Raw genomic sequence first — 21,587 nt, 5'->3', positions numbered from 1 at the left:
TTTTTTTTCATAATATGAAAATAAATTGCATTGCATTGTTATATCCTGTCTGGATCTGGTGTCCTTCTGATTGTGTAATGTATTGCGCTGTGTGTGTTGTCTCTTCTATTTGTATTTTATCTATTTATTTATTTATTTATTTATTTATTTATTAGGGACTACGGATGCAAATTAGCAGCTTTGCTATAAACCGGCATGTTTACAGAGATGTTTAAATATCGATGTTCATTAATGTGCACTGTCCCTATCCAAAAATAAAGCATTTATCATTTATTATTTATTATAAAGCTGAAGGAAGTTAAGCAACAAAGTGTACTCTGCAAGGTCTAAGAACTACTACATTTACTGGAACCACAATCACTGGAGTTGTACTGACATCCCATTTAAATTACTTGAAAGTGACTCAATAAACAATTCTATAGTTGTGTAGAGCGTGTACATTTGTGGGTATTCTGTGATAAAGTATGTGTACGATGGATTAAGTGTGAAGAAGGTGTGTTAAAAGTCATTATGAATTAACTGTGTCTATTATCGTCAAACAAATCAGACACAAAATGGATTCCACAAAGGTAGGGATTTCTAAGGAATAGGATTTTGGACAAGATCATTTATTCATTTATTTTGTAATTAGGTAATTAACTGAATTGTGTACAAAACAACTAATAATAACTTTATATTATAATATTACTAAGAGGTAGTTTGGATGGAGAAAAGTCACAAGATAACAGAAACATAAGATGTAGCAATGCTTTCATTTACCTCAAAACATATAATTATATATAATTAACATATAATTATATATAATTAACATATAATGGCTGTATTACGAAGTCAAGTGTGGGCGCGCCTAAATGTCGTCGACACAGCGACACTTCTGGTGATGTCATCAGAACGCGCCTCACAGAAAGCTCTTTAAGCGGTAAGCATTTTATGATTTTATGGTTTTACCAGCTAATATTATATCACTGTCTTATTTAACATTAATATCTTCTATCTGAGCTCCCGTGTACCAGACTTACATCAAGTACTAGCCGCTAGCTACGTGTGAAAAGCATCAAAGCTACAATTGTGTTGATTCATGTTTTATTTGTGCTAACAGATTTATAACGTTAGTCAGCGTAAACCCAAACAGCCCGAGCTAATATAAGATATTATATAATATATAATATATAATATAAGTAATATATTATACATTATATATCATGGTTTAATACCAAGCGTTGAGTAGCAGTCAGCGCCTGTTTGGTGTCTTTCACTTTCACTGACGACCAGCTGCAGATGAGCCAGCAGATCTGATGTAGCTTCAGTGTTTGAACGACAGTGTAGCCGGTTAGCTCCTGTCGGTAAACCTCTCTGTCTAAAGACAACCGGGTAAACTTTCTGTTTGTTTTCCACAGTGGCAGGATTTTGACTGCAGTCTCCAGAAAATGGTGAGTAAACTGGCTTGCCAGTATAATTGTGGAGTTATATTATACTAATGATGTCTTTCCTCTGCCTTCTTGTGGGATTCTTCTGGAGCCGGTCTACAGAGTCCTGCTGCTGTTGTCCGCTGTCCGCTTCTTTCTTTGTGTGATTGAATGAGAAACAATATTTCTGTTATTATTCGTCCATTAGATTCCTCAGGATTTTATATTTTGATGCTGTGTGCAATCCTTAAAAGACCTTAACATACAGATGGGTGAAAAATTAAAGGAAAAACACAACATAAAGTGTGTCAGTAAGGTGTTAGGCCTCCACGAGCCTCCACAACTGCTTCAGTCTAGTTACTCTACTGAGTAACTTATGAGCACATTTCTTCAAAAAGATATTCCCTCATTTGGTGTTTTGATGATGATGATGATGATGATGATGGTGGAGGACACTTTCTTACATGTTGCTGCAAAATCTCTCATAGCTATTAAATTGTGTTGAAATCTGGGTGTTGTGAATGTATACACTCATTAAACCATTCAGTGACTCGTTGTGCGCTGTATGGAAATCTCTGCATTTATGATATTGTTACTCATCTCTATAGTTCATTTTGGATTGTAGGTGTACGATGCAGTCTACAAAACACACTTTGTCAATGGAATAATTGAATTGGTTATTTTGGCTGTAGACTGCAGTGTTATCCATTCTACAAGCCACCTTAGCCACAAGATAAGAACGAGAACCACACTTCAGAGAAGTAAAGGTCAAGAGGGAGTAAACCCAACAGAATGGTATGGGGCAAAATGTTTCTAGTCAAATGTGGAAGACAGTTTAAGAGAGAAAAAGATTACTTGTTGTCCCTGGATTAACCCCAACAAAATATTCTCAATTACTTGTTGCTCTGTCGTCTGTATTTTAAATTCTATGTAAATTAAGTTCCATCTAATTTTCAACGGCTTTCCGCTTCCTTTCAGTCTCGTCGATATGATTCACGAACAACCATCTTCTCACCAGAGGGTAAGAGCTCCTGAATACTGCAGATTTTTACTGTGTGAAGTTTCTTCCATTTTGATTTTATAGTAGAAGTTGTATAAATATAACCAGAAGCAGGGATCTTGTTTTAGGTTTTTTGTTGTTTGTTCGTTTTGTTTCTTGCTTTTTAGGGCTTTGTGCTTGCGTCCTCGTCCTGACAGCATTGTGTTTCATTTGCAGGGCGTCTGTATCAGGTTGAATATGCCATGGAGGCCATCGGCCACGCCGGCACCTGCCTGGGAATTTTAGCCAATGACGGAGTGCTACTGGCTGCTGAGAGGAGGAACATTCACAAGCTGCTGGATGAAGTGTTTTTCTCAGAGAAAATCTACAAGCTGAATGAGTGAGCTACTTCTGCATCAGCCTTTCTTTTTTTTTTTTGTGGCATTGGTTCAACCGCAGTGACATATTTCTCTAACAGCCTCCCTCTATTTCCTTGCAGAGACATGGCGTGCAGCGTGGCAGGAATCACATCAGATGCCAACGTGCTGACCAATGAGCTGAGACTTATAGCACAGAGGTAAGCTCCAGTTAGGGACACGGTCTTCTTCTTAATTTCTGCTGCAGTCAAATAGTTGTAGTGGGACAAAATACTGTGTTGCTGTTTCAGGTACCTGCTGCAGTACCAGGAGCCAATCCCCTGTGAGCAGCTGGTCACAGCTTTGTGTGACATAAAACAGGCCTACACTCAGTTTGGAGGTATGAAGCAGCACCAGAGTTTACATCCTGACGAGACAGCTTTGAGATCATCTATGCAGTGACCAAATTGTGCCTTTTTAGTGGGTTGGCATTTGATCTACCTAGAAACACATAGCCTCACACATGTAAACAAACTGGTGTGCGCAGATAAAAAGGCAGTTAATTTAGTTGGCAAGTTGTCCCGCAGATCCAGTTAGCTACAATAACGTATCTAGTATTCATTTTAGTACTTGGGCAAGACTCGCGCTGCTGATCCTGATATGAATTGTTTTGACACAGTGAAGTTACCTGAACCACTATAGTGCAAAGTTAACTTGTGAAGGACTTGTGAAAATAAGTCCTGTTAACTTTGCATCATGGTATTTTTCTTGAGCAACTATAAAGTATTTAGGTTTTATTTAGGCTGAATCATTATTACGATGACAGTGTACGTGTGTCTGTCTCACAGGAAAGCGTCCCTTTGGAGTCTCACTGCTCTACATGGGCTGGGATAAACACTATGGCTTCCAGCTGTACCAGAGTGACCCCAGTGGAAACTATGGAGGCTGGAAGGCCACCTGCATCGGAAACAACAGTGCTGTAAGTCTCACAGGAGTGCTTCAGGGCTCTCGTCTAAGAATTAAATCATGTAAAATAGTTATAAAATATATATATATATAATTATTATACATTTTATTATAAAGGAATAAAGGACACTAATACATGTGGAAACTGCATTTTTGGATTTGATCACTGCGCCGATGTATTCAGACAAACTGTTATTCCACGCAGTGACACTTGAGGGCGCAGCTGCTCAACGTTTTTTAAACACTGTGGCCATGAAAAGCACTGAACCCTCACAATTAACAGACATTCTGTGGCCTACTTAGTGCTGACTCTTGAGGCAGCTAATTGTGTAAGTCCTGATTCCTGGTGGCTTTACTAATCTCAGTGGGTCTCCACAGGGCTCCACACAGGGCATTGTGGGTAACAGATCCGCCTGTGTGAACACCTTTTGTCCAAGATGCCTTACGATAAGCCTGAGTTCATGCACTTTTAGTTTGGGTGTCTCCAGTGAGGAAACACACACCCGGTCCTGACAGTGTTAGTGTTGTGCTCCACACAGTGAGCCGCACAGGAGCGGATATCAGATTTGGCAGTAATGGCCTGAGACCACAAGATAAACTGAGCTATAATGCAACGTTCATGAAGGAAAACAGTTTATAGTCAATTCTGCAGCACTAACAAGAAGGATGGTGTTTTTGGACTGTGGCAATTAAAATGATATTTACTTTATCTCTCTTTTTGTTTCCTTTGCTCACTTCTAGGCAGCGGTCTCTATGCTGAAGCAGGACTTCAAAGAAGGAGAGATGGCACTTTCCACGGCCCTTGCTCTTGCCGTTAAAGTTCTCAATAAAACCATGGACGTCAGCAAGCTGTCCGCAGAGAAAGGTGCGGATTTGAGCAGTTATGTAGAGAGCAAATGAATGTCATCCTAATGTTTAAATCACAATAGTCAACAAGTGATTCTGCTCCTTTATTTTCTATCCGCACTTACAGCTGGTCTTTATAACAACCTAATGAATGATGTGTTCATGGATAAGCAGGGTGTTACTTTCTTCTGCAGCATTAACAGCACATAGCATTGCCTGAAAATAAAGGTCACCTATTCATTTGTTTAGCTTGTCTGCATGTGTACATAATGCGTCCGCACAACACGTGAGATATCTTTCCAGATCAACCTGTTTGGTGGCTGATCAGGTGATAACTTCACAGTAACCTCCTTGTTGCAACATGTTCCAAACACTGACACTGCATCCAGCTGAACTATACATTATGTAGACATTTGGATATAGATAGAAACCACAAGTATGTGTATATAATAACATAATACGTTATCTTCCAGCAGCTGGTTCATGACTGTCTGTCTCGGTCTCTGTCGTTTCAGTGGAGATCGCCACTCTGACCCGCGAGAACGGCAAGACGTGCATCAAAGTGCTGAAGCAGAAGGAAGTCGAGGAGCTGATCAAGAAGCACGAAGCAGAAGAGGCCAAAGCCGAGAAAGACAAGAAAGAGAAGGAACAGAAAGAGAAGGACAAGTAGTGCCGCTCCCCACACTTTTCTTGTTTTCTTCTTCTTCTGTGTGTGAGAACGAATGTGAGTGTGGCTGTAAAAAGTCTTCAGGTATGTTTGCAATTGTGTTGTTTCCTAAAATAAATCCAGATGACGAATAATTGACTACTGATTTTATTTCCTATTTAGTTGTTTTTGTCTGTTTCATGTTAAATGTTGCAGTGTTTGGTCTTAAAAAGTTCATAATGCTGTTTATTTATGGTCAAAACAAGAATTTATTACTTTTTAGTCGTAAAGCGATTTAATAGCGTCACTCGTAAAGTGAGTCCACTTCAGAGGTTTAAACGTTATTTATCCCCTACGATTTATGGGGATTTGCAGTTGAAATCAATATGGGATTTGAGCTTAATGTGTGTGTGTGTGTGTGCTCAGTCTGTTCTAAGACAGAGCAGATGGTCTCAATGTATTCTGCATGAATTGTGTAATGCATACTTTAAACTGTTATGAAATAGGAGACCATGATTATTCAATGGTATATGGATATATTCACCTTTGTTTGAGTGGGGCTGTTTTCCAGTTCTTGTTGTTAAACAGGAAGTGTATCATCCTTCAAACCTCCTATCAAAAAAAAAAAACTCCCTAACTCTAAACAGCAGACAGACACAGTTAGCAACTAGCTGGTGAACATAGTGGATCTTTTAGCAGCTACAGAGCCAGATATTTCCCCCTCAGGAGCTGGTGAAGACCAGAAGAGTAAATATTAAGTGCTCATACTCCCCAGGTGGACACAGACAGGACTCTAAATGACTGATGATGTCTCTCCATAACTGGTGGATGTGTAAATAAGCAACTGATGCTGAAAAGTTTACCATATCAATTTAAAATATGATTTGTCAATGTTGTGTTCATAACTAGTTTCTGCTGCCCCCAAGTGGCCAAAAGAAATACAAGTAATTGCAAGTTTAAAGAGAATATACAATGAGGTGCAATGTTCACTCTTGAGCTTGTAAAACAGCCATTAAATTGACCTTGTGGTTATTTTTTTTCAGCTGCTGTTTCTTAGGTCAAGAATAAACTTTAAAAAAAGAGAAAAATATGAACATCTCCATCAGCTGATAAAGAACGTGTGATATGATCGAAAGCTCCAGAACAGCTACAAACCTTGTGGTTGAGATTATTTTGTCAGCAGTGGTTATGTCGGGACATTTCATGATATAATACAGAGCAGAAGCACAGAAAAGTAGGTTCTCATTCGGGCACATTACATTTGATGTGCTCTTCAGTGAGGTCTGCAGCAGCGCGAGTCTCTTTAGAGGGGATTAGCTATTGACTGGCTGCTTTTAACTCTGCTTAATGGATGCTGGAAACTGAGATGTGAGGACGTATATAGGCAGTTTCTGAGAAATCCCATGCTGTGAGTGTAGCTGGTGCTGTAACCGCTTATCAGCCTCAATCTGAGGTGAGTTTATGTAAAGTCAACATAGGATTAAGGCCAGGAGGGGAATATCTGCCTCTTGTCTTTAGTCTGGGAGATTAGTGACAGAGCTTGAATGCCTGACTTCAGTTTTTTTAGTGCAATGTTGTGTCATGTTGGCTGCTGGTGGGGCACCCCTGAAGGTCTAAATATCAACACAAACATAGGGAATTTCCCAGATGTGTTGTGGTTAATTTGTCTTCTTTTGTTGGTGTGACAAAGGACAAATTGGTACCTGCCACTTCTCAGAATTAGAGCAGTCCCTGTACTGCTGAATGGATTTTCTCCTTCAGGAGACAACAAAGGTTTTATAGCAGGTTGCTGCTGTATTAGAGACTCCAATATAGCCCAGCTGAGTCTGTCCTGGCCCGGGCACTGAAAATAGATCAAGATCAACTGACTTGGGAGGTTGCCGCCTTTGGCGAGAAGCCAGCGGTGAGCTGTAATGTACAAGGAGCTGAGCTGGTTAGAGATTAGCGCCTGAGTCAGCGATCGGCTCGAACACAGCTTCCCACATCTACTGTTCCTGAAAACAGAAACCACTTTCATTTCCTCAAATTGGCCTCATCATCATCATCATCACTGCTCTACTTTCACATTTCATTGCCTTAATTTGGCTGCCATGGTGTCCTTGTGTAATTGTACTTATTTTACATCCTCCAGTATGTTTCCTCAGTTTTATAACCTTGGCTTGCTTCCTGTGTTGTTCCCTCTACATGTTTACTAGTACAACACTTAACAAAAAACAACAATAACAGGTTTAGATAACAAGTTTTATTGCCCCCGCCCCCAAGACAAAAATTTGCAGAGTATACAAGTGTGGATTGTCATTGAATGGTTGCTAACTATGTCACCGAGAACAAAACATAAATCCCTAAACTATCACAGTAAACATTTGAGAAATATACATACATAAAAATATACCTCTGAGAAAATTCATATATTGACAACAGCTTATAGTCAGGGCTCAATCAGTAGCAACGAAGACTCATGATCTGAACACATGCAGAAGAAAAAAGGCCCCCACCCCATCCCAACACCAATATGGAACAGACTACTATCATGTTTCTCTGAGGTGTTACAGGTAGTATGGCTAGCATGGGGAATGTAGGTTGAAATTGCTTTACACACCAGGTCTAAATAAGCAGAATTTTGAAAGCAAGGTGATTTGAATTGATAGCGTGTTACAGACAGAATGGATTCTTTGGCGTTTTTGTTCAGAGTACTAAAAACCACAAAACAAACAACAAAAAAAAACCTGCAAAAGATTCCTTCTGTGTTTTTACTCTAATTGCATATTGGGTAATCACCTGAAGTGCTCCTGTTGTACCCATACGATGAGGTCATTGCCTCACGTGGCATGGGTCTGAATCTGCATGGGATGAAGTGAGGAAAATGGACACGTTCCTCAATAAGACTCAAGAGCAAAAATATTGACATTGCACTCTCCTCTTTAGGCACAAGAAGCCCCGTTTCAATCGAGCTTTCAACTGGTGCAGGACAGTACTACTGACGACTCTACTGAGCTAAATGAAGCCTCTCTAGACCCAGTTTGTGCTTCTCGTGTATTATAATCATCATCAATCCAGTCACAGGGTATCTGTGATCTCTGAAATACCCAGAAGGCTGTTTAACAAAACTGTTCTGAAGAGATTTACAGAACTTTGTTTGCTGCATGATAAAGGTTTCCTCAAATTGTAGATTATGTCAAAATAAAAGTTTTGTTAAGAGTTATATTCTACATTCATCTTAAAATTGTATTGTTTTACATTTTCATACAAAAAAAAAATATCTTTCTTGTGTTGTACAGAACAAGCAAGGACAATGTCAATTCTGGAAACTTGGATAGAACATATTGGGAGACAGTTTAAAACTAATTTTCATCCATATGGTTAGAAGGGTCTTTATAACAAGCGGCTGTTGTTAAACAACTTTCTATTTATGTTTAACAGCTGCTTAGCTAGACTTGAATGTAATGTCAATACATGAGAGGCACAGACTGAGGCTTCACTACATTCAAACATTGTGTTTAAGTAACAGTAAGTGGAGCTTCTCTTTGAACCACCTCAAACCAAACATTATTCAGCTTATGATCTTTGAAGAATAAAAAGCATTTGTTTCTGTGTGTGAGGTGCAAAGTGAAACAACAGCAAGGCCGTCCTCCTCTCCAGCTCGGCAATAACTCACACCGTCAACTGGACAGGTTGATTACTGCGCAGAGGAAGAGGAGGAGGAGGAGGAGGAGTGAGCTGGCAGCCACCCTGTTGTGACATTCAACATACAGGCTGCTTCTTAGCTTTGACACATCTGGAGAGACTAACAGGGCATTTCCACATTTGTGGTTAGATTGTTTTTGGGCAGACAAGAGCTACAAAAAAAAATGATGAATGCTGGAATGATGCCTCAATATATATCAGGAAGAGTGTAAAGAAATGTTTACATATGCTTCAATGTTAAATGTAACACATGAGGCTGTATCCCCACCTATATTATAAAGCAAACAAGATTTTATTGACCATACAAAACCCATAATTCCCTCTCTTTAGCCTTACAATCACTGCTTGCATGGTATACAGCACACAAAGACAAACAAAGTCTCTTTCCTTATAAAAAGGTCAAAGCTGTCAGAGGAGAGATATGCTGAATTTTAATGTAAAACACCACCTTCTCCTGAATGTCAACAGTTGGTTTGTTGATGGCAGCACAAAAAAAATTAAAAATAACGTGGTTGAGAGGAACCACTTAGCAGGAAAAATAAGAATCCCACGATGCAAGTGATGTATAAGTTCAAGCTACGCCGCTCCTCGTTTCTCCAATCCGCACTTATCCTCTGGGAAGGGAAAGGGGGGAGGCGGGGGGCATCTGAGTCACATGGAAATCCTACCACTCCCAAACACCCCCTTAAATCACAAGTCTATTAAAAAAAGTGACACCTCCCAGTCAGTGATGAAGGATTTCTAGAGGAGGAGGAGGGGTTTGTGTCAGAGCCAGAGTCAAAGTGGATTTGATTGCATGAGGAAGAAAAGAGGCAGAAGGCATGTTTCTATCAGGGAGGGAGAGGAGGGAGGGAAGGGAAGGGGGTAAGGGTGGGAGAGGGAGGTGTCAGGAGACCGTGTGGCAGTCACTCCTCGTCTGAGCTGCTGTTGTCCAGAGAGTATACCATGAAGGCCAGATCAGGTCGGGCCGGTACCATGGGGTTGCCCGGCTTCACCATCTCAAAGCCCATGTAGTGGAACGTCTTGATGATGGACACTGGGGAGGAAAGCAGGACAGAGTCAGAGGTTCTACTGGTGACACCTGAAGTCTCAGGTTCTGCATGTTAATTACACTAAAACACTAGTTTTAATTTAAAAGGAATGGTTCCTCTCTTTGGGAAACACTTTTCTTTCCCAGAGTGAGATGAGAAGATCGATATGAATGTCTGAGCTGCAGTCAAAACTTAGTTAGCTTAGCATAAAGACTGGAGACAGGGGGAAACTGCTAGCCTGGTTCTTTTTCAATGGATCGCGTCGAAAGTAATTTTTTGCTAACATCAGTGAGAACGGAAGCTCAGGTTGGTCAGCTAGCTGCAACCAAACCACAATGAATAACTGTATCCAGTGCCGGCCACCGCGCAACGCCAGCAAACAAAGTAACCCTGTGAACGGCAATCCAGCCAGATCACCCCCTCCATTTATAATGTTGGCTAGTGTTGCACGCTGTTGACAATGTAGGAAAAGGCACTTGGGAGGGTGTATAATAATAATAATAATAATAATAATAATAATAATCATCCTTTGGATTTTCGTGGAAAATCCAACCCATATCCCTACGTAGAAATGCAAAAAAAATCCGTCCACAGGCAACGAGAAAGCCAGGGAAGGCCTCATTTTTTAGTTACACATTGGCAATGAAAAGCATTTAATACATGGAAATATTACATAAAATGCTTCACAATCTCACATATGGAACCTTAAAAAGGTTTTGGAGTATTTTTCAACTTTTAAAAAGGAGAGCCGTTAACCTTCGCTAACCCCGCTGCAGAGGACCACTCAAGTCAACTGACAAAACAATTTGCCCAGGGAACTCTAGTAAATCCACCCACATACACACTCTACATGAAGTAAAAAATCTTTACGATCGTCTGTGTACTCAATTAACAACTCAGGTCTTCGTATTTTCAAATCAATACAAAAAAGGTTGTGAGAACCAAAAAAAAATAAATACTACAAGCAAACAATATTTAAAAATAAGGGCACTTACATCGATCCTCTCTGCCTTTATGGAACCACAGGAACACATAGTTAACTTTGAGCTTCTCTTCTGCAAACTCGAGCAGAGCAGTGAGCCTGAGGATGACATGAGCACAGAGGGAGAGGGCTGGTAAAGAAGGGTGATGACGCACACAAAGTAGTTTTTATTTTTTTCCTCTTTACATAAGCACTGCAACTTTACATAATAATGCAGTAGCAGCTGCAAAGCTGGATGCCAAAACTACTGGCTGTGTGCCCACAGCAGGCAAGGTTACTCTGTCCTGGCATTGATTACAACCAAACACAAAGCCAGGCAATGAAAGCAGAAACTAATAAGTTTCTGTTTTCATTGCCTGGCTTTGTGCCTTTTAATTAAGGGCACATTGATAGCATTAAAACATAACAGCCTTTCCTTTACAATTTAGACCCATATGATGTGCAGACTTCCACTAAATTGCTCTGTTAGACAGGCTTATTTCTATTTTAACAGTATATTTCTGATACTGTGAGGAAACAATTGATCTTAACATAAGCAATTGCTTATTTCTTTCAAACACTCAAACCAAAACTAAATAGGAGAACTGAAGAACATTAAGGAATATTCCAAGATTGAAGTCTCCTTTGTGGGCTTAAATAACCTTGCGAGGCAGCTGGACTCGCAAGATCACAAAATCATGAAGGAATCCATCTTTGGTTTGGTGTAACAAACCATGTGGAATAGTCAGGTTAAGGCTTAAAATGGTGAATCTGAAAAGACCTCCTCAGAGCTCCCCAAAGGTTGCATATTTAGCGATTCATTTAACAAACTTTTCTCAAGTGCACCTTTTTGGTGGAGTTTACAGAGGTAGCCTGCAGGGACTTCATTGTAAATAAAGTTGCTACAGAGTAATTTATTTTTTTTAATGTGTTTCAAGTAAGCTGATCCTTACCCCTCTTTGCTCCCCTCCACCAGTGGCCCGGCAGGGATCTCAAGGAAGAGGCTGTCTTCTGATAGAGCCGTATCCCAGGAGGCCGAGCGGCGCTCACTCAGCTGGTAGTGGAAGCGGAGAAGAGAGGGGTTCCCACTCACTGGAGCGCCCTGTGTCACTGTTAACTTCTCATCCTGGGTCAGACAAAAAAAACAAAAAAAACAACAGATTCAGTTTAATTCAATTGTAATTTTTCAGCATTAATGCTAAAATTCATTTTAAAACTGAAGACTGCTTTGGCTAGAGCACATGAGGGTTCAGTCACATACATATTGTAAAAGTCTGAATTATGAAAGTTTTCCACTTCTATTTCATCAGAAAATAATAATTAAATTACATTTTTAGTTAATATAGACTTAATTATTGTCGATGTTAAAAGAACAAGTCACCTAACTTGGGAAAGATACCAGGTTACAAATCTGTTAGTGTTTACATTCGGGATTGTACATTGTTGTTACCCACCACACCACTGGGCACTTTAAAAACCGGATAACACATTAAATGTCAAGTGTAAAGAGGACTTTCTGCATCTGAGAGCAGTTCTGAAGTGAAATGAGTCAAAGAGGATGTGGTTGTCGCGTGGGTATCTTGAAGAAGCTGTATCATAACTGATGTGTGGTTTGACAAACCACTTGCATTATTAACTTACTGAGCTTTTGGTCATATTTTTTTCAGGCATATCAATTTGTACTGACAGCATCTAACAACAACAAGCACGAGTTCTGTGTCAAAAGCAGTGATGATATCAATGTGTGGCCTGTTTGTTTGGTACGTTAGTTTTTATAGCCGTCTAATAATTGGGATGATTTGATTACTGTCAAATGTTCGCATATATTGGATCTGATGTTTTCTTAGTCATAAATACTGAGCAGCATTGTCAGTCACTGTGGATGACGTGATGAAGATGCAACCGTTATGTAACAATGAGTAAATAAATACTGAAGCAGACATGTTAATCAAGTTATACTGTGTTACACAACTTAAATGTCTAACAGCAAATACAATTCTATGTAAATGTAAGCAAGAGTTTGTGTTGTAAGTTGTAAACCAGTACTCTGTTACAGAGTTCTGTGCTGGCTGAGGACAGATGAGGATGTCAATATGACAGTTGTGACTCATCTGTCTGATCCTAAATCTCTAATCCCCGGGGACGGCCAGGCACATGTCTGGGGTACAACTTGACACGCATGCTTATAACTGTACTGGTTTTCCTTTCTGATGTTATTTAAAATAGAATAAACTCATTACTTTATATTATAAAATGTGAGCCTGCCAAGAGGAAACTGGGTGAATGAATGAATTCATGCATTAAATCCACTGCAGGTGCACATTATGAGCATTAGAAAGATTAAAGGATTTTTAAGCTTTTTTTTTTTTTTTAAAAAAAGGGAATTTGCAAAATGAGGGTACAACTCATTAGTGAGGTGTTCCTGTGTTTAGTGCACTGAGTCAGAGTGGTCCCTGAGGGATGAAGCACTTAACACAATTATTACCTTAAGTATTGTTTTCCATTATTACCATTTAAAACCATTTAAAACCATTTAGCTCTTATAGAATTTACTTCATCTTAAAATAAAAAGCCTTTAAAAATACCAATCTGGGACAAAGACTTATATCATCACAAACTCTTGTTTCATAACGTTTGATGTCCCAGTTCAAATATCACATTCACAAGTTGCCAGTGTTTCTGGTATCACAGCAGTTAAGGTGACAATTATGTGGCCGAGTTTTGCTATTTAATTCACTAACCAAAACTTCACCACAACTTCCCTGCTGTTTTATGCTTAGCAGTATGTTGCATTATAGGTTCACATATGCAGCTGTTACCAGAAAGCTTCACACATGTTGAACTACAGCTCTCTGTGTTGTTGTGTGAAGTCGAGAACTGTCACCTTGTGTAGTAGCACGCCGAGAGAGTGATCCCTGACAGTCCCTCGCCCACCCGGGATCTTCAGTTGTGGGTGAGGGGCATCAGGAGCACCACAGAGGCCCCGGAGACTGAGGGATGGAGCTGGGCAGCCGAGACCCAGCTAACCAGGAACTGGAAAGAGAAAGAAGAATCTGTTAGTGTTTCAGATGGTTTCACTGCACCTCATCCTTCCACACACACACACTGCAACTGCAACATTCACCTGAATATCACTTGACTTTCTAATAAAACAGTTGAAGGAAAAAGTTTGGCAAAAGAGGGGGGGGAACTGATGCTTTTGGAGGAACTGATGCTTTTGTTTTGTTATTTTTTTAGCTTTTTTTAAATTGGCTTTGCAAATTTAGTTTAATTACGTTTAATGAGGAAGTAAATGCACTTGGCACATTTTTTTTTTAGACCTCAAGGATTCACACAATGCATTTTGGTGAAAAAACTCTGCCTGTAAACTTCTGTGTGTTCACAAAAACCTCCACACGGCATCTTTAACTCAAACAGACAGAACTGAAACTGAAACACGATGACTAACCCTGCTCTGCTACTGAATGTAAACCTCTCAGCTTGTTGCCTCACTCTAAGTCCCATTTTAACTTCATTAAGGACGTTCCTGTAATTAGCAAACCTAAAGCACCTGTGGCAACGTGGCCCACCACTGCAGTGTGGAGGACAGCCAGAGGGACTTAACATGATTACACTGTTTGCTTATTTGTTGGATCCCTTTATGTAATTAGCAGGATTCCAACACTTTACCCAGACAACTGTACAAGTGTACAAAATCCTCCTGTTTGACTTCATTCCTACTGTACTGTTTGCCTCAGACTGAAGAATGTGAGTTTAGAAGTATTAGCACACTGACTGCTTTAAACAGTTAACCCGGTCTTGTTGGCTATGTACACACACATTTCATCATAGTCATCCAACCTTGTGACCACAATTCAAACAAATTTAAATCATAATGCATACACAAAGAACAAAGCCTGTGATGTGATGCAAACAAGTTCATCAAATTATTGAATTACTCCTAGCAAGTTTCAGTCCATTGACTCTCCTGAAAATCCATCACAGGCAGTTTGTTTATGACGAGCCTACCACACAGACCAAATTAAAGCCAATGATTTATAACAGCATTCAAAGAGTTCCTGATGGGTTGTGCATGTGGTGGAAAGCATGTAGCAATAACAAGCACATGATCTGTAAACACCTCTGCAAATAGCTTGGGTGGCTTTCAGGAACACACATCTTCAGCGTTTTGAGTTACAGACGCGAATCTCAAACCAGACATGATGGCAGCTGGCCGATGCTGCCAGATGGGCCTGGACTCTGGATTCTCATATTGTCAAATTTTGGCCTTTATAAATGAGCAAAAGACCCTGGGACATTACTGAGGTTGTTTTTTTTTTAAACCTCACATTTTACACATTCTTTTGTCTGACACTGTACCAGCCAGACCAACCTGTTTGGGACTCAAGAGCCACAGAACAACATCAGCATTTTACGAGAGGAGAAGAAGCTGTGGCAAAGTTTCCCTGCAGACCAGACAGGTAACCTGGACGACCTGATCTGCATAGCTACAAGCCAAAGCGAGCAATGGAAAACAAAGCTCATTATACCTGGACTGTTCACCTCACAGCAGCAACTGCACGCACCCTTTCCCCTGTCTCGTCACTTCCTCGGATCTTAACTATGCACAGGCAATGTATTACTGAAGCATTAAAGTGTAGATAGAACCTGCTCTCTCCATTTGTAGAAAAAGACATTTGATGACATCATTTTGTGCTGTAAGATATTATAATAGTATTTAGTATTAGTATTTCAGTGTTTTCTGATGTTTTACAGACCAAACTATTAGTTGATTAATTGATGGTATTATCAGCTAAATGTACTTAATGTATCAAAGTTCTCATTATGCAGCAGAATGGCTCCTTTCCATTTCATATTTTACTCACACACAGATGGATGAACATGTGAGCAGCATAGTAATTTTTTTACAAGTCATGGGTGAGCAAATCACTTAACTATTTTAATCAACTTTAGGATAGTTAAATATATAACAATAAATCAAAATGTATAAGCTCATCATGGGTGTGTGATGTACATTACAAGTACATTAAAATTGTACTTAAGTACAGTACTTATATAAATGTACTTTTATTTTTATTTATATTCACTACTGACAACTGAAAACACATAAAAGGAATAGATGCTAAATAACTAAAATAGATGCATAAAAAGGTTGCAGTCAAGGACACTGACAACAGCAGTACCCAGCAGGTATAACTTCTACTGAAAAAAGTCTACTAAATCTACCAGAATCTCCTTTAAAAAACAGCGTAGTTGGTTTTAATGGTCTGCTGCCAACATTCACCTCATTCCAGTCTAGACAGCCAAGACTTTCTCTTCATTTATTCCACAGAAACGAAACTGATGCAGACTGTATCAGGGACAACAGGTAGGGTACAGATGGAGGAGGAGATAAGCACGCTCGCCAAGATGTCAAGACCTGCTTCTCTTTTTCCATCTTCCCTTTCAGAAACAGACAGAAGAGCCTGTCCTTGATGGAAATGCCAGCTTGTTTTGAAAGGCAACACTTTCGTCCTCTGACATTTCAGCCACACTCCAAGCAGCCCTCCCCACCCTCCTGTCCCATGATGCCACTCAAGCTGGAAGGCTGCAGCCTTTAGCCCCCAATAGATCACAGGGTCATCCTAAAAACAGAATATAGGTTACATTTTTAAAGAAGGTGTACTTGATGGGTGAAACAGGCTGTGCACTAACTTGAGGGCCAAGCACGCAGACAAGTCTGGGCTATATTAATATGCTGGTAAGGATTCAATCATCTGTGTGTTGCGGGAAGACTGAAAGATGCCAAGTGCGTCATCGTTCGATTCTCCCAGTAGGGGTGAGGGCATGCAAGAGAAAATATTCTTTTTGTTTCTAAAGACCAAGGCTTCCACTGCCAGTTTGCTCTTCCTGGGCTGTCAGTTGTTTTGAGAACTGATTCAGGTGAATTGTTTCAGGGGATGAACGGCCTGGATTTGCCAGCTGCTGAACTGTTTGGCTGACAGCCAACAAACACACGACCCAACCAAAACAGGAAGTGCTCTGGTAGGCCCTCCAAGAAGACCGAAACACACCAAACCAACTTCTAACACTATAATTACCAGCTTAGTAATGGAAAAAGACTCAACTTAAACCCAGTTTGTCAAAATAATCAAGCCCCCCCAAAAAAACTGTGGTGAAAATAATACGTTGGAGACAAACAATATGTTGCTGTATGCAGGAAAGTAAACAGAAGAGTCCTCAGACCTCCTCCGACCCCTGGAAGTTGGGCAGAGCAGCGTGTCGGAAAACACGTCGAGACAGAAACAGGAAAGGCACACGTGCTCTGGAACCTGAGTGTGGTGGGACGTATCCCTGTCAAAACCCGATGCTCTGACCCCTTTAGCCAAACTGTGGCTGTGCAGCGCTGGTCAGACACACAGACAACACCAAAACAACCAAACTAGTATAAATAACCAGAGCAGCACAGTGCAAGGCTGGATATCAAAATAAGTAAAGAGTTAAAGTAAAATAACAAATGTTCATTTTGTTACAGAACATACAGGATCAGTAGACTCAGTGTTTATGAATGCTAATGCTAACATGCGGATGATAGGCAGACCTGTTTACCATGTTCACCAACCTTAACACAAAACATGGACGGGAAATTTCATGACAATCAATGTCATAGTTTGAGATATACCACAAAAACCACAAATGTCCACCTCATTATGGCCGTAGAGGAAAAGAAAAGCAACCCCTATGCTAATGATCAGGAGGATCACAAAACTGTCTGTCTGCAAAAACAGTGGCAACGAGTCAACAACAAATTTGTTAAGTAAAGACTTAAGAAGGAAGGATTACCACCCTGGGAAAGTAGAATGATTATTACTCTGAATATAACCCATACTAATCATAAACCCACCAAACTGCAAACAGGCAGCCCTACACTTGGAGCACATGGTAATTTTAAAAACATCCCTTACAGACATTTGCCCCACCCAAAACACAGGCTGACTGTAGTTTATGGAAACCAGCGCCTACATAGTTTATTTCAGCACAGCACAGTCAGTAAAGGCACAGTCTGGTAAGCCTGTGACAATAATAAGTAACAATATGACACCAAAATGAGGGACGACAGCAAAGCAATGTCATAATTGGCCATCTTATTTACACAGCATTTGAGCCTTTATGTCTTTTGCCTGTTGTGAAAACATAGCTTTGGCAGAAAACAACGTCAACATATTCACCCATCAGCAAAGAGGCTGTGCTTGGCACTAAACCATCTGTGGGTCATTGGTGTACAAACTGTCTGCTATACTGGATTTCAGTGGGCACATAGGAAAATTATTGTCTTGATTAAAAGATTATTGTTTGGTCAAAAAATAGTGAAAAATGTCCAAAGGTGATGTTTTCAGATGTCTTGTTTTGTCCAACCAACAGTCCAGCTTTTTTATAAATATATTTTTTTATTAGTCTGATATTTTATGGCCCAAACAATGAATAATTTTTATTCTTTTTTAAACTAAAGGTTAACTAATGATGAAACTGATCCTTTACTGCATGTGAAGAGCCTCTAAGTTTTCTGCCAGAGTGTGTGGGCCTTTTTTCCAGGGCAATGTGTTTATGTCATTTCAAGCCTGTCTGCAACTCACTTGTAGGTGCATGTAAAAGCTGACGCTGACAATTCCACATGGCAGCTGAAACTGGTGGGCATGGTTTATGTTTTGGTTTCGTTATTGTCAATGGAAAATTCAACAGTGCTCTGAGAATCTTCCAGCAACCACTGAAGAGTTCAGTCTGCCGGTCACTTAGAGGGGCTCAGAGTTACACTCCGGTAGCTCAGGTTAGATAATCCAGCTGTTTCTGACTGAATCCACCCTGTACTCCTCCTTGTTTTGAAATAATCTTTGACTTGCATGATGCCCCTGATCCTGGCCATTTAAATGAATACAAAAACATGAATGTCTCCTCACTCACGTACACTTGTGCGTTAAAAGTCACACCGCTGAGTTTTACTGATCAAGCGCTGACACACAAGTCAGACTTATAGTAAATAATCACACGAGCATATGTACGTGCGTCTTGTTCTCTGTTACCCTTTCCACCCCCCATACACACACAAACAGATTCCATTGATGTTTGAGAAGTGAACCAGTGGAGGGGAGGGGGTTATATAACCGGGCTGATGTAGGCCAGTTGATGCCTTCAGCTGACAGGGCCATAACAGTCAGTGAGCTAATATAGTCACTGTTCTGGCTAACAGCATCAATGGACCGGTAAACCCACAGAGGACAAAAACAAGGCTTATGCCTCCGATTTTGTGCAGAGCAAAAGAAGGAAAACACACAGGCTGCGATTTATCTGTGTCATTGCTCATAAAATCCTTTATCTTAGGTCTACCTCTCGATAAGAAAGAAGCATTGATAAATGACATTTTACTACCACCGTGACACTGAATCTCTATGGGACTACTGTGGTGGTAAAACTGGAAAAGGTCAAACATTAGAAATATACAGCACCTACAGTGGTAGTAAAGCCTACCCTAAACAAAACTGTTAGTAGGGCTGCAACTAATTATTATTTATTATCGATTATGTGGTTGATTATTTTTTATTACTCATTTAGATAATAAAAAGGTCAGAAAGTTGTAGAAATGCCACCCTACAATTTCCCAAGGTGATGAATAGATTGGCTGGAGAGATACAACAGACAATGATTATTATCAAATAATAAATGATTTTCTGTCCATAAACTAATCCATTAATACACTAGTTATTTCAGCACTAGTTTAACGTCAGTGTATTTTCTCCAGTAGGCCTGCCTTGAACTCCTTTCTTTAGTGCTGAAGTATTTTGATAATTAATTATTTAACACCAAAATAAGTCAACTGAGATAGCCAAGAGGGGAGTCAGTGCAACAATTATAACAGACAATATTTATTTACTTATTTACAGTTTCCTGAATGTAAGGATCTGTAACATTTCTCTGTTTACTACCTTTGGAAATTGGATTTTTAAATAAAGTATATGCTTGAGTTTCAGACAAAATAAGCTAAATAAAAGCAGCTACCCTGAGCTACAGTTAGTATCCATTATACAGAACAATGAACCACTTATTCGATACAATAATAATCAATAGTGATTTTTGGCTGCAGCCCTATTACTTGAACTAGAAATAACTTGCAGGTTCCCTCCAAGAAAAGCTCTAATATTTGAGATTTACATTAAAAACCCGTTTCCTTGTTGGTATTTAAAGACCTTAAATGCTCTTGCAACATCATATTGTGTCCACTGCATCACGCTGCATGTTTAACTTTTACCAGTTGTTTTCCTCTTATTTTGCGAGCCAGCTAAAAGCAAAGTCTGAATATTTGATCATGTAATGTGTAAAAGTTTACCACATACTGTAACAAACAGACTGAACTAGCTCAATCACCATCATCCAACCCCGTTAGCGACTGTTTCTAGAAGCATCCTCCTACCTTTCCTCGGTGTTCAGCATGATAGCTTCGAGGAAACACGGGTCTTTGGGTCCTTTTTGACAACTAAAACAATTACTGTTCAGTAAAAACTCCACAGAAAAGTTCACCATCCGTGATTTAAGACGAAACCTTGTCGCGGTAAAGGTCTCTAGTGCGACTGTTCGTGGGAGAGGTGGATCAGACTTCACTACGTCGACTTACAGCAGCAACTCGGTCAGCTACAGCCGGGCGACGGGGTATTTATAGCCGCAGCAAGGCATCATGGGTAATCCACACCGGGAAGTGAAAGTAAACAGACCTTAAAGGATTTCACAGCAGCATTTAAAATAATAATAATAATAATAATAATAATAATAATAATAATAATAATAATAATCATGATATGAGCTGTAACTTTATCACACTTAATGGTAGTTTTAAATAAATTATTGTTATGTAAACAGGACTAAATCTTAATAAAAGAAAAAGAAAGCTAAGTGGTGCCTTCATTTAAAGGCATAAATAATGTTTTATTTTACTGTTTTCTTTTCCATAAATTTAATTTATTTTTTCAGCAATACCACAAAATAAACTTAATTAGTAGCCCTGCAGTGAATATGTTACTGAAGTATTAGTAGCAAATGTAGCCTACTTAATGTATCAAACATAAAAGTAAGCGACTCATTTGGCAGTAGAATGACACCTGATCGTGTTTATACTTTATACAGCTGGATACAGTTAATCAGTAACCATGTAACTTTAGATAAATTATGTAAAATCTTACTATGTAAAGTTAAAAGTAACTATAGCTATGAGTAAGTAAGATTTTCAATGTTTTTCCTTTGTGGAATAGAGAAATAGTGACACATAAAATGGAGATAAAGCACCTGACACACCCCTGACGCAGCATTGGGCGTCCTGATTTCACTACGGTTGACCTTGACCTTGAAAACCTGTGCAGGGATCAACGTGACCTTGGGAGAGACCTATCAAAAAAAAAAAACAAGCTCAATACACTTCCTGGGAGTGATCAGAGAGTCCCGTTCTCCCTCTAAAACTGTCCGTCTGTCCCTCACAGCAGTCAGCATTTGGCCCAGCCTCTCAGCTTGAATCTGAACATAGACTCAGTTATGTAAGGAGGAATGGAAAAGAGCCCCTCTGCCAAAAAGATTATCAGATTAGTAACAAGATAGTAGCGCAGCAACTTGATCCTAGCACATCACAGCACCACTGTTGCTGGTTGCTGCTGCATGGGTAAGCAGGGGGCCAATGCCACCTGCCAGCCACCGTT

General features: G+C 39.8%; 2 protein-coding genes across 2 annotated transcripts; one reads left to right on the top strand and one right to left on the bottom strand.

The window, feature by feature from the left end:
- Positions 1-846: 846 nt before the first annotated feature.
- Positions 847-5,354, top strand: psma4 (proteasome 20S subunit alpha 4). Its single transcript, XM_051381868.1, has 9 exons — positions 847-919; positions 1,398-1,430; positions 2,385-2,427; positions 2,623-2,785; positions 2,885-2,962; positions 3,053-3,141; positions 3,590-3,720; positions 4,449-4,572; positions 5,069-5,354. Exons 2-9 carry the CDS (start codon positions 1,428-1,430, stop codon positions 5,221-5,223), a joined length of 786 nt encoding a protein of 261 aa, XP_051237828.1. The 5' UTR covers positions 847-919; positions 1,398-1,427; the 3' UTR covers positions 5,224-5,354.
- A 2,072-nt stretch (positions 5,355-7,426) lies between these two features.
- oaz2a (ornithine decarboxylase antizyme 2a) lies at positions 7,427-20,548 on the bottom strand. Its single transcript, XM_051381871.1, is given in 6 exon segments — positions 7,427-9,919; positions 10,910-10,995; positions 11,829-12,001; positions 13,760-13,840; positions 13,842-13,908; positions 20,318-20,548. Coding segments are annotated over 6 exon segments (648 nt in total). The 5' UTR covers positions 20,428-20,548; the 3' UTR covers positions 7,427-9,788.
- Between the last annotated feature and the right edge of the window lie 1,039 nt (positions 20,549-21,587).

This window comes from Dicentrarchus labrax, unplaced genomic scaffold (assembly GCF_905237075.1).
Source record: "Dicentrarchus labrax unplaced genomic scaffold, dlabrax2021, whole genome shotgun sequence".
Classification (NCBI taxonomy): domain Eukaryota; kingdom Metazoa; phylum Chordata; class Actinopteri; family Moronidae; genus Dicentrarchus; species Dicentrarchus labrax.
This window is presented reverse-complemented; position numbering and strand designations above follow the sequence as displayed.

Excerpts from the sequence above, each read along its gene's own strand:
- psma4 (XM_051381868.1), top strand. Across the intron at positions 2,428-2,622 it reads AACCATCTTCTCACCAGAGG|GGCGTCTGTATCAGGTTGAA; the intron begins GTAAGAGCTCCT and ends TTTCATTTGCAG. Across the intron at positions 2,786-2,884 it reads AAAATCTACAAGCTGAATGA|AGACATGGCGTGCAGCGTGG; the intron begins GTGAGCTACTTC and ends ATTTCCTTGCAG.